The sequence below is a fragment of the Drosophila guanche genome, unplaced genomic scaffold (assembly GCF_900245975.1).
Source record: "Drosophila guanche unplaced genomic scaffold, DGUA_6, whole genome shotgun sequence".
Lineage (NCBI taxonomy): Eukaryota > Metazoa > Arthropoda > Insecta > Diptera > Drosophilidae > Drosophila > Drosophila guanche.
The window spans coordinates 2710992-2724781 of record NW_022995752.1 but is presented as its reverse complement, the minus strand read 5'-3'; the positions used below and the strand labels follow the sequence as shown (position 1 = coordinate 2724781).

Genomic DNA, 13790 nt, shown 5'->3' with positions numbered 1-13790 from the left:
ACACTTTGACTAACAAGTAGAGAAAAGGTCGAGCCGAGCCGAATCGATGAGCTAAGCTAAAATTATTTGAGCGGCAAGAATAAGTGATAAACTATGAGAGGAAAAGCCGGTTAAACACAATGTTTATGGAGCATTCCTTTCAGGGGGTTCGCTGATAAAAAGGTCTTCAGCCGATAAACTAAAATGGTCAGCAAATATTCCCCTTCTCTTTCCCCTTGTCGATTTCCTAGAAAATGCTAAGAAACATCTACAATTTCCTTGGGAAAATTCCATGCATATTATTAATTAAACCCAAAGACCCATTCATCTATAAGCCTGCAAAATCCAAGGCATAATATTTCAGTGTGATGTATGACGGGTATTTCCTTCCTTTCTTTCACTCTTTTTGGTGCCCGTTTCCCTTGACTTATTGCTGGCTTTTTAACATCATGACAAGCCCCCAAAAATAATTTTTCAAAGCATCTGCACTCGTTCTGCAATTGTTTTTTACGCGATTTATGCCACATGTCAAATGCCTGACAAAGGATGACCTCCTCTGCTTTCTCCACAAACACACACACACACACACACTCACGCACAGAGAGAATCCTGTGTCCTCTGACACACAAACCCAACTCCATATGACAGATAAGTGAAAACTTTTTTGCTTCAGAAGAGCGCGCGTTTGCTTCACAAAAAAAAATAAAACAAATGGAAACCAACACACAAAAAAACAATACAAATAAAATTGACCAAAAAAAGGAGCCGATGGTTTAAATACTCTCAATTTTGTAGGCATCTTAATAAAAGATTTACGCGTAGTTAATGTTCTTTCAAAACTTTGATTTGAAGAGTATCATTTGGTGTTTCCAACGATTTGTTGTGTCATGTAAAGAAGCCATTTAAAGAACTTTACATATTTTTTGTATAATAATCTTTCGTTTTATTCTTTTGAAACATCAGAATACCCTTTTTTGAAGGGTAAACCCACCAGAGCAGTAGCAGACACAAATTTCCATGTACCCAAATTGTTTGTATATTTATTTTTTCTGTTGGGTTTGTTTTTAATGTGTGACAAGCTCAAAGCTCAGACAAAGCAAATGCAAAACTTTGTTACACATGTAATGAAAAAATAAATAAATAAACAGAAAAAGAGACATTGGTGGGGGAGGTGCTGGGTAAAGTGATACCCTGTGACACATCGAAGGTCCCCCTTGTCTGTCTCTTTCGGCTGATAAGAGTCTCCCACACAATTTACAATGCGGCAAGTGTCGCCAAAGCCAAAGCCAAATCCACGCGCCACCCGAAAGTTGAGATATCAAACGGCAAACAGCAAACGACAGAGGAACAAACATATATACAAAGAAAGCGCAGAGAGGTGAGGAGGAAAGGAAAACCAAAAACGAAACCGAAAGCAAACTCGAATGAAACAAAAGGAAAACAAAGACATATCGTAAGTGGCATCGTATGTCAAGTCATGTCAAGAGCACGACAAGGTGTGTATGCATGTCCTTCCAAACCCCTACCCACCCGTAAAATAACACCCACCCATCTAATTTGCCTGCCAGCCACCCCACGCCCAACTGCCAGCCGTCGCTGTAGCATTCATGAAATATGTTTGATTAAGTTGTAGGCATTTGACTGTTGAAGTGCACAATATTTTACGAGAACACGAGATGAGCAAATGGAATGTTAGACCCCCTGTAAACTTTACACTGCGAGATAAAAAGTGGGGAGAGAATATTTAGATAAATATTTATCCGATTGATAGGACTTTTGGCATTTGCTCTAAAATATTTCAGCCACTTCACACTTTCCCCTCAGATTCGGTCATGCAGGCCTGTGTGCGTGTGGTGCAAATGCATTTATTATTTAGAAATCCAAAATATAACCGCAAAATATCGCAAAAGACCACCGCACCACGAGTAGACTTCATCTGTGGCATTGTTTGGGGTCTCTCTATTCCCCGCCGCTGATGCCGGCCTGTGCCGCTGAATAATAAAGAACTGGGAAATGCAGTTTCCCAAACAAAGGGAGAGAGAGAGAGAGAGGAAAAACAGCCAAAGGAAAAGCCAACACACAAAACAAAAGCAGCGGCCACAAAAGTTTGCTTTAAGAAATTTTCTCTGTTCCCTGGGTTCTGTGTTTTTTTTCCTTCTTCTGTCGTACTCCCACGATGAGCGGCTGTACGAATAATAAACAAACATTGCCTGCTTATGTGGGTAGAGGGGGGAGGCTGGTGGTGGCTAGAAATTATATATGTATGACTATAGAGGAATTTCTGTGAGCTGTGGAAGGCATTAAAGTTTCAAGTAGACCACAGAATGAATGTTGAAATAAGTTGACAGTGGGAAGAACAGTCCACATATTGAGAACTGGGACAAACTGGGACTGAACTGGAATATCTGAAAGTTTTGCTAATCACCTTAATGAGTCGGAAAAAGCACGAATGGAATTGGGATTAGCGACTGCTCTGACAACTCGGCTTGACTGTCTTGAAATGTGCTCTATTTTGTGGAGTTAATTCAATGAATAATAAAGTGATGGGATGATAGTCTTTCTCCACGTTTCTTTGCTAATATACATAATATACATTGCTAATATACATACAACTATGCCTTTCTATGCCTTCTCTCCGCTTCAAACTCTAACCCAGCTGCCTATTAACCAACAGATAAATCAAATGCAGCGTAATAACATAACAAATTTGACTATAAAACGTAGTCAAGACTTGGCTTTTGTGGTGATTTATCTATGCAATTTTACACCTTGTGTCAAAGTCAACCCAAAAATCTGCAGCTTCACGACACACTTGTAAAATATTTTCCTACTTCTTGAGTTCGTTTTTCTTTCAAATATGAAAGTTATTTCTAGTTCTTTTTTCTATTCCTTTTTTGCGTATATTTTACACACACTGCAATGCGTCAAAATGGTCTCTCATCAGCATTTTTGCTGCAGGACTTGCACGTCTCTGCTTCTGCTACGACAGCGTGTTGCACATCGTTTTGGCTTTTATTATGATGAACTTGCCAGAAAATTGGGGGGAATCTAAAGCTTAAAATAATATATATTGCATGTAAAACTTATAGCAAAGATTGCAATTTCACTTTTCACTATACTTATTTTTCATTTTCCGCTCCTCCAATAGGGGTTCAATTTTATAAGTCGCTTCCAATTTTATTTAACGTCATTACATTTGAAACTTTAATACCAAACCCAAAAAGTATATAGAAGCCGGAAAAGAGACAGGAAGGGAGAGAGACAGAGACAGAGACAGAGCCAGAGACTGACTTGCACTTGCACGGATGATTGGAAAAGGCTGCTGGTTGCCTGCTGCTTGCTGCCTGCCCCCAAAGTGGGGCAAGGCAGATATTGACTTGTCATGTGAGTAGATGCTTCCACCTTTAGACGTAAGTATTTATTCTACTGATGAATTTCAAATGCATTTTGCGTATATATTAGAAAGAGGAAAAAATATACCGAATGAAAGCCAAATATGGAGCAGGGAAAAATAAATTCTCTCTTGCTTTTGCAGTCACCTACATTTTTCATGTATTATTCAGAAATAAACTTGGCTAATCTCCAAATATTGGTTTCCTTTCGCCTCGTTTATATGTATGTACCTTTGCCCTAGCCCCTAAGCCTATTCTTTCCTTAGCCTCGATTTTCCTCCTCAATTTTCCAATCATTTCCTGATGAGAATTTTCTGGTTTCATAGTTGCATTACTAGCTGCTAGTAGTAGTACTGGGTGTACTTCTATGGCAGCCAACGATTTAAGACGACGACGTTTGATATTTACGTCACATGCAACCAGCCATTCCCCCCCACACACAGTCGTAACCATAAGCATACACACACATGTGGAGAATATATACATATATGTATATGGCGGCTAGTTTTTTATATATTTTTGCAATTTAGCTGCGGCACTTTATGGCTTTTTGTCAGCACAAATCATATTAAGTGAAATGTGTGCCGTGCCAGCATTTGGGTTGAGCATTTAATTGGTTTCAATTTTGAAGAGCAATTCCTCTACTACAGTTCGCGCCATAGTTTATTGAAGAAAAGTTGGTTCATTTAATTTTTGGTTATGATATTTATCAGCTGGATAAGCCATTAGAATATAATTTATGAAGGTTAAGTGAGTGCAAGATGTATTTTTTAAGGGTTGGTCTTGCAAATTAGTTGAAACTTTTTTTTGTCGATCTGCAGGATCTGCTTCAAATTTTAAAAGAATAATGCTTGCAAGTTATTGTTTAAATATGAATGTAGAGATATTTTTGATGAAAGCTGATTCATTTTTAAAACTCTAAAATAAAAATAAACATTTGTTACACTAAGAACTCGTAGTCTGTCGTCTAAGAGTTGGGAGGAAAGAAAAAACAAAACAAAAAACGATTAAAAATAATGTAATTTAATCATTTTTACAATTAAAGGCATATACACATTTTTCGTTTCCCATAATTAAAACCCTTTTTTGATCAGCATTATAATCCCAATTTAATGGCCTTTGTTTTGGCCTTAGTTCCTGCTGCTTTAAGTTGCAGACTTTTGTCGTATATTAAACACAAACAGCGCTCTTTCTCTCAGAGACCAATAACTTTCCAACACATACCACACTTCATTGTAAAAGGGGTGGGGTCCAGGACTCTTGGATCCCTTATGCCGTGGCACAGCTTGACGCCGCCACAGCTGCATTGCTGCAGGGCGGCTGCAGCTACTCTGCAAAATTTCGCCCATTTAAACTTTTCGCTACTGTAGAATTTTCATTATTAATATGACTTTTTAGGCGAACCGCAAACGGTGCCAAGGGTCGAAAGGATGAGGACGTGAACGTGAACGTGAATGTGAACATGGAGACCCAGCCCAGTCGTCTGTCCTCTGCTGGTGTGGTCGATGCCGTTGGCCAGTTAAATGCGGCCCAGTGTATTGTCAATGTTTGTCTACTATGCGAGGAGGGGCAGGGCAGGGCAGGGCAGATGTACACAGCGGGCGGGCAAACCGAAAAACCCAAGGATGAAGTTTTCCCATGCCATTTGACTTTGCAACAAGTGCAGGAGAAAGGGAGGCAAGGAGCAGTAGAAGCAGCAGCGGCAGGAGGAGCAGGATGATCCAGCAGCAGATTCAGCGTCCGGCGGCATAGTCCAACGCCGTTTTAATCAAGCTCAACTAATGGTCCACCAGCGCGGACATAGGACTCGGGACTGCCGACTCTGTTTGGGGCATCACCAGAAAAATGGAGAGAGAGAGAGACAAAAACCTAACCGTAACCAGCAAAGCCGCTTATTACTATAAAGTGAGATTAATGAATGCCTTTCTCTCTGACTCTGACTCTGCCTGCTGCTCCTCCTGTTCCCAGAGCTCTGGTTGCTCTGCGCCACAGAGCTATGGCGCCTGGCGGCTCCTTTTTTGGCTGGCAATTAATGAAATTTATTTGCGCCTCCATCGTCGACGGGGTAGGGCATATTGTTTTGTTGCGGAGAAAGGATGGAAGATTGCCTGCTTTTAGAGGTGGTAAAATGGGTTTTGGCAGGCAAATTTAAAAGCAAATTGTTTTGGGTTTTTGTGCTTTAGCGAGAACCGCGCACCATGCCACCGCGGCTGTGGCAACGTAGATTGGCTTCCAGATGATTTTATTGCAATTTGCACCGAAAAGTAAATTCGGTTTTTCGGTTAAGGCAGAGAGCTTTTCATTAGTAGAGTGTTGTATGGATGGTGTTGGTGTTGTTATTGTTGTTGTCTAGACACAACATAAACACTGCGAGGGGCGAAAAATATTGCAAGATTGAATGTTCTGATTAAAGGTGTTTTAACCAAAAACGATTTAAGAGAAGCATTTTTGTGTGAAATTTAAAGAAAACGGGTTGAAAATCTTGGCAAAATTAAGAAATTACAAAATAAATTTGAAAATGTATTTGAACGAGAAGAAATACATGAAATAAACTGAATTTAGGTGTAAAACTAATATTAAATCGGAAAAAACATCTGAAATTAATTTAATAAAATAATTCCGATAAAAAATGCTAGAAATTAATTTGTTTAGACTTCATTATAATATATTAAAACTTGTAAATAAAGAGGAATTTGGTAATTCTTCTTTAAAAATTCGAATAATCGATGATTTCATTAATATTTAAGGAATCATCAGCTGATTTCTACATTTTTGCTTTATATTTTACTTAATTAAATCATTTTTCCATCGCAAAGCCGATAAACTTTTAGAATTTCTTCAGATTTATGTATGCATGTATCTACTACCCATACATACACACAAATAAATGTGCACAAGTATGTGATATATCTTTTACCTATCTATGGCAGCCGCCAGCAGGACCTTGGCAATTAATTTCCCCAGCATGTGGCAAGTTTATATATACAAATATTTTTTCCTTTTTTGTTGTAATTCCTTTTGGCATAACTTTTTTCGTATGCAACCTTTTTGTTGTTCGCCCTTTCACGCGATCCGGTTAAAGTTTCTCCACTCTTCTTTTCTCTCATTTTTTTGTATACTGAATGTTTGTTGTTTTTGGGTGTGATAAATCTCAATGTAAAAATGTTCACACACCTACCACGCACACGTACGCGGGAAAGCGTGGAAAAGCGCCACCCCGAATGCCAATAAAGAGACGACCCGTCGGGTCGCCAGCAGCCCACATATGCAGAGGAGCGCATCCCTACAGCCCTACCACCCATCGTGGCATCACTGAAGGCACGTTTGAGTTTCACGTGAAAGCATTTTTAATCAAAATTCTCAACAGGCTAAAGCAGCGAGAGCGAGGATCAAAAACACTTGCCACAGCGATGAATCTGTGTGTGTGTGTCCGTAGGTGTGTGTGCTCTTATTACACCATGCCACAAAAGCCGACACCACTGTGTCTGCCACATCCACGCTCGCAACCCTCCACCAGCCTAGGATAGATTGCACTTGCAACACCTGCAAGTAACGTGACTCTCTCTACCCGTTGGGATATCTTGAAGGAGGCGTGTGGTAAATGCAGTAAATCCTTTCTGCCTTTGCACTTTTATGTACTCAACTCCCACGACTGCTCCTACTGCTCATCCTGCTTCTGCTTCCAAAAAAGAAACAAAACAAAAATGCAAACAAAAACCGCATGCAGCGGTTGGTTCTTACATACATATATATCTATTTTTTTTGACATGTTTGGTTTTTATGCAAATATCGAAATAAAGATTAGTTCTGTGGCGCTTCTTCATGGTGCGTATAAATTTCCCTACCGGAGGCGTGACACCGCCACAGCAGTAGCAGCAGCGGCAGCATCCTCTGGCACTCCGCCCTCGAATCGTTCGTTTCTTATGCTTCTGTTTTTGTGTGAGTGTGTGTGTATTTATGGTCTAAACGTTTAACTAACTGACTGCGTTAGTCCCTGCGATTTAGTGCTAATGTGGCTTGCCACTAGTCTTTAACACTGAGAGAAAAACGCACGCAAATGAGGAATATACACTGCAAAGTGCAGAAGAAGTATCATCAGAATTTTCAAGACTCGATACTTGTTAGCAATTCCATGACTATTGAATTGGATTTCGTATTTTTGGTATTTTCTGCAGCCTATAATTGAAATTGAAATCTCTTCCTATTCAAAATGATCATCAATTATTATAAAATAATTATAAAATTCAGTTCAAACTAGTTTCAATCACCTTTCTGTAATATTTTGGTATACCAAATCATCCACCTACATGTGTACATATATTCCCCATTCGCTCAGTGTATATGCGGCACTCACCCCTTGGCTAGTAAAATTTACTGTTTACAATTTGTTGGCTGATTGCTTCTGTTCTCTGCACGCTTTGACTAAATTTATTGCTAGCGATAATTTTTGTTGCTCTTTTTTTCCCGACGTTTTACTCCGATGTTCATCCGTTTCTCATCTGCTCTCAGTCTGTGGCTCTCTCTCTTCCTCTGGGTTTTTGATATTTGGTATACGTATTATAATGCTCTGTCTTCCATTTGCTGGTTGCATTATTATTTTGCTATTACGACGCAGTAGTTCCCCCATTAAGAGAAGCTCAGTGGAGTCCTGTCCTCGGAGAAGTCCTGTTCGTGGTACCCCATTTTGAGAGCATCCTGCTTATGGCTGTGTGACTCTGTTATCTGTGGCTGGCGGTCATGTTTTTACTTCAGAATCTACAACTGAATGTTTTGCTCATGACACCCACTCTTCAGAGGACCTACTAGGACTTCAAGGACCATCTCTATCTCTGTCTCATTCTCTATGATGGAATACAAAATTTTAATTAAGTTTCAAGGCAAATGAGGTTTCCACCCACACAGCAGAGCGCTGTGATAATAAATCTCCCACCCGCCGGTTGAAGTTCTACACAAGTTATACATTTTTAAGGCAATTTTCGGGTTTCGTATCTGTTTATTATTTCTACATTTATCCCCCTAGAACTGAGATCTTCCTGTGGGTGTTTTTCGACTTCCACTTGTTTTCGGGCAGACATTTTGTAAACGGAAAATAATTACGTATCCAAAAGGCTGAGCTGTGGGGGCCTTTGCTTGAATTTATGTACGCGGCGTATGAGTAATGTGCACTACTTTTGCCACCAAGTGAGACGGAGAGTGGGAGAGTGGAGGAGTTACAGCTCTAACTTATAATTTAGTACTGTCTGCGAGCTATTTTAGCGGGGTTTATTATAGTTGTTCTACTAGTTCCACTAGCAGTTGTTCTTGCTGCTGCTGCTGCTGCTTTAGCCAGTTGTTTGTTGGTTGTTTATGAGGCCGCCAAAGGGTACCACAAAATATGTGAAAATTGCAGCAACACCGGAGGGCCATCATCAGGTGGAACCCAGGAACCAAAAACAAGAAGGTGCAAATGGCTTTTTAATAGCCGAAGATTGTGATACTCTTGGAGGCCGATGTCAAGAACAACGTTCAATGTCTTTGGAAATGGCAGAGTTATTTCAAAGGATTTTTCTTTATTCTAAAACAGGAGTTCTTCCATTGACAAAACTCTAGTTCTTAAACGAAAATCCCATTCTTCTCTCTGCAAGAGAAATAAATATAAAAAAAAAACTTATAAATAAAATATTAAATACCCAAAACTTTAAACAACTTTCAAGTGATTTCCCCCATCATGTACGGGCTGTACCGCGACTCTTCCAAAGCCTGAAATACCCGCCGAAAAATAGGGCATACAACTAGCATATTCCTGTTTAATACACACTCCACACTGCACTATACTACAACCCCCTTGGTATCTCGCTCACTTAGTCTTTTTATGCGGTGCCTGGAGGCAACGTTTGCATTTTTAGTTGTTAATTATGCGAGTTGATTATGCTCTATGTGCACTCTGGCGCCACGTAATTGGTGTGCATTTGATTTGTGGCAGCTTGCAACGAGCAAAGCGTCGCTGATAGGCTCAAAAGTATGGTGGTAGGAGCTCATACGAGGGGAAGTAATTAGTGTAGTTTAGCCAAAGCACTAACAGCCATGCGAATGAAGGTAAAAGTTGGTGGCCGCCACAGACATGATGGGAGTCCAAAAAGGCAGGCCAAGGTAACAGAAAAAGAGTTCATGTTTGAAAAGGGAAAATAACTCTCAATGGAAAGTATTTATTGTGATAATATGAATTTATATTTAATTAAGGATCTCTCTAATTGAAGACCAATAACCCAATCAAAGCCCCCTTCTAATTAGTTTCTCAATGAAATCCCTTTTTCGGGATCCCTTTTAAATGAGCTCAAAATAGCCACAGAGCGTATCAATCAATATGCATTTTGTATTGGAGTTGATTTAGCAAATAATTTGCTGCTTTAATCTCATTAAAAGTTGTACATTTTCCTCCCAGTTTTTCATTCTTCCGGAGAAATTTGTTATCGAACTTTTTGCTGTGCTGTTTATAATTTGTGAAAAGAAAAACGAGTAGGAAATTTATAAATACTTGGCCATGCTGCTCTCAGTTTAAGCAAATTAGTTCAATTGGCACGACCATACTCAGTCCCTGCTCTCCTGCTTCCTCTCTGCCGATATCCCTTCCATTTCCTCTCTCTCTGGCACAGACTTGATTAGGCTTAGAGAGACCAAAAAACTTTATCCTTTGCACAGTTGTAAATAAGCAAAAGTAAATTTTGGCAAGTAATTTAAGCCACACAAACAAGCTGGCAAATAACTTTGGAGCAGGCATCCCGCCAAAACCCCACTCCATCCCAGGAGCATCCACAGGGGAGGAGCTGATGCTAGGGTTGAGCGGGAGGGGCAGCCGAAAGTTTAGCATTTACGCCAAGTTCTTTACCCAGTTTTAATTCAAAATCAATGTATGAACTTCGTTTACATTGCGTCGCATACTAAAACCGAAACTTTTGATGTCGCTCTATCACACTTCGTTCCTGCTTGCAGCCCCAGTTCCCAAAAGCCCTTGACTCTGCTGTGGCTTCTGTGCACCGCACCACACTCAGCCACCCGTCGAGTGAAGTTCAATTAGGAAGTTGCAGTTTCCAGCTATAAACAAGTAGGCAGGATATATAGTTCACATTAAGACTATGGCATGCCCATTGAAACTATATGGGAGGTAATTATTCTTTTATATGATTCTTAGAATTAAAATTTAGACAATCTTTTCTCTGAGGCATAGAATGTCGCCAAGTTTTGACTGTCCTCTAGCTCTTAAGAGTCCATTAAATCCTGTAGCGTCTATGTCAAACCAAATATACCCTCCCTAATCCTTATACTTAAGAGGTATACCCGCACATATAATAACCACTTTTTGATTATGTTGATGATGGGCTTAACTTGGCCTAAGGAGTAAGGATATCGGTATATCGGTATGGCACTTACCTTCATAGATGGTTAAAGTTGCATCTGCGGAAACGGCATCGCCCACACCGTTCTCTGCCACACACTCGTAGGGGGCATCATCACGGCCCGCTCGCACTGGCTCAATACGTAATATGGAAATCCCGCCGGGCTGCTCTAGCACCGTATAACGAGATTGTGTTCCTGCGTAAAGTGCATTCCGTTTAGTGGGGGGAACACACACACATACGTGGAGTGTATATGCATTAAGGAAGCCAATGGAAAAACTTACCCGAAACTTTTTTGCCATTCTTGCGCCAAACTATCGAAGGCGGCGGATCACCGCGTGCCGCACAATAGAAACTGGCAACGCCGCCCACTCGTACGCCCTGATTCTGTGGCTTCCTGATGATCTCCGGCGGATCTGTGGGGTGGTCATAAAAGAACATGGCGAAGCGGTTTAATATCAAGGGTTTCTTCTTCTAAGACTTAGACTTTTCAGCCAGGGCGTAGATGGTTATTGTGCATATATTTTTGCTGCTTGCTGTTTTTGCTTTTCGTTGTTTTTCGGTTTTTTTTTTTGCCAAGTCGATGCCATATCTGTGTGTGGGAGGTTTACCATGGAATAAGAAACTGCTGCTGGGAAGCTTTAGAGAAGATTAAACATCAGCAACAAGGCTACATTTTGGCTAAAACTCTGATAACTCTAAAAGACACAGACTCTTTTTTTGACATTCTTTTGCAAATTTCTCATGAATATACGAAACATGTTCATTGCTCTGCAAGTACTGGAAATATCTCAGAATTCCAGGTAATCCAGTTAATCTCCAGAATTCTTGTGGTATTTTTTATTGCTTTCAAAGCAGAAATTTATTGGTTTTAAATCTACTCTAAAAACTAGACTACAACACGAATTAAATTGAAAAATACTCTTGGAAAAACTGCAGTTTTCGCAAAGAGTGTTAGCAAAACTTCAAGCCCCTACTCGAAGAGAGCTTTCCTGTTTTTTTTAGAGAGGAACAGAGAGATACTATTGGGGGGCTATTGCTGGCTGTGTTTTAGGGGTTACTCGTATCGTATCGTATCGTTTTCGGGCACCAGCAGCAGCAACAGCAACAGCAACCCCAGCAGCGGCAGCAGCTGTTTTGAGTAGGCGACAGACAGACAGACAGGCCGACCGTCGATTTTAAAGCTTCGTTCGGGCACTTGAAATGCATTTCCATCATTTTCTGTATGCTTTGGGTTTTTCTTTCCTGTTTTTTTTTGTGTTTATTTTTTTTTGAATATTTTCTTCTTTCTCTTTTTGGTGTATGTACATATATTCTTTTTACATATTTGTCACAATATGCTGTCAATACAATGTCGCATGTTGTTTGTCCACACACACGTACTCGTACGAGTGGCTTGGAAAAAAGAAAACAGGGAAAAAGATACTGGCTACAAAATGGGGCAAATGGGAATATGTCGGGCGAGCCGGGGAGATCGACACAGAGGGCCAAGTGCAAAAACAGATGCATGGCATTAAAAATCAGGCAAAAATCACGAAACGTTAAACAAGCAGCAAAAATATTGTCATGTGCATGCAGCACGAGGCAGAAACAGCAGCAGCAGCAGCAGCAGCAGCATCAGAGTCCACAACCCCGAGAACGTAAAGTAGTTTACCCAACATATCAATTCGATTTATGTATCATTTTTTTTATATGTATGTAGGAAATCTTTTTTTGTAGCGAGCTTTGATTGAAATTAAATATTACGCGCCATTTAAATTGCATGGCGCGGCTGATGGGGGACTGCACCTAAGGCCACAACCGGGACTTACGTGTGAGATATTGTATATATGGAAAATCCGAAAAATTTGCATCTGTAACGGGCAGCAGAATCTTCGATTAATACGAAACGAAGCGGTACGCGCCACGATAGTTATTATATATTTTTGTATTCCCGTTTAACGCGTTTAGTATTTTAATTATATTTTTGTTGGATTTTTTTAAGGTTTATATTGTACTTAAATAAATTGCCTAACTTAGGTTCGTCGCAATAAATCTAATACATTACTTATTTATAGAACTACAAAAATACATTTTATAAGAGGTATGTAAGAGCTATAAATATTTATTTATTAATTTATCATATTATATCTTAGATCACTAATCTTTCAACTTAAACAACAATTCTCGGGCATTCCAATTGAGGTTTAAAACGATTAAAAAATCTTCTGAATAAATGACACCTTTCAACCATTCAGATTCAGCTTAAAAAAATATGAAAAATTATAATCCTTTGATCCTTTTTATTCATTGAAATGTGTAAAAAAAAATAGAGTATTCTTGAACAAATATTATTCTCCCGTTCTGTCAGCGAATCAATGCAAAACTTTTCAGCTTATTTATAGTTCAATTCGGACTCTACAATATCTCTTCCATTCAAAGGCTAATCACACACCCGAAAACTGATCCCCAGACCATCAACGGCAACAGAAATAATAAATATTTGCAGCTGCATTGTGGCCTAAAGGGAGTACAAAACTTGGGCACAATGTGCCCTACTACCACAGTATATACATATACTCGAATATCGGGTATTGTGAGTGCATTTTGTAAATAATTTAAACTTTTCTGAAAGGGAAAAGGCATCCTCTGGCTCTACCGCTTTTGTGGGCATTGCATTTTGGTAGCAATTTGCTGTTGCCCTTCGGTTTTTTTTTGCGGGGGACGGCCACTCTCTTTCTCTGTATCATTTGCGAAAGTTTTGTGTGGGGGGTTTTTTAACTTTTCGACCAGTAGAAGTTTTCTTTACAACAAAGTAAAGTCTAGAGAAAATTTTGCTTACAATAAAATATATTGAAGAAAATACATTTTAATGTATATTTTAGGATATTAAAAATGGATGGATTGAGGCGTTTTTTGTTGGAAAATGGTGCATTTTTTCCAAGGGGCATAAAGGATTTTATTGAAAAATCAGTAAAGTGAGTATCAAGATTCAGAAAGAATATTTCCAGTTGTTAAAATCCATTCAGTTGTGGCCTTAATTTAAGACAAGTAAGACGTTAAATAT

The 13790-nt window shown here is 39.5% G+C and overlaps 1 protein-coding gene across 7 annotated transcripts in view; it reads right to left on the bottom strand.

Annotated features, from left to right (window-relative positions):
- Positions 1–13790, bottom strand: part of LOC117587942 (tyrosine-protein phosphatase Lar) — a 141534-nt gene that overhangs the window by 58010 nt on the left and 69734 nt on the right. For 4 of the 7 annotated variants that reach the window (XM_034278937.1, XM_034278941.1, XM_034278936.1 and 1 more), the window contains exons 4-6: positions 12556–12597; positions 11029–11160; positions 10779–10940 (exon numbers count right to left, since the gene is read on the bottom strand). In XM_034278937.1, coding sequence (XP_034134828.1) covers positions 10779–10940; positions 11029–11160; positions 12556–12597 — 336 coding nt within the window. The remainder of the gene's footprint in view (positions 1–10778; positions 10941–11028; positions 11161–12555; positions 12598–13790) is intronic. The other 3 variants (XM_034278939.1, XM_034278938.1, XM_034278942.1) reach the window with 1 other exon arrangement.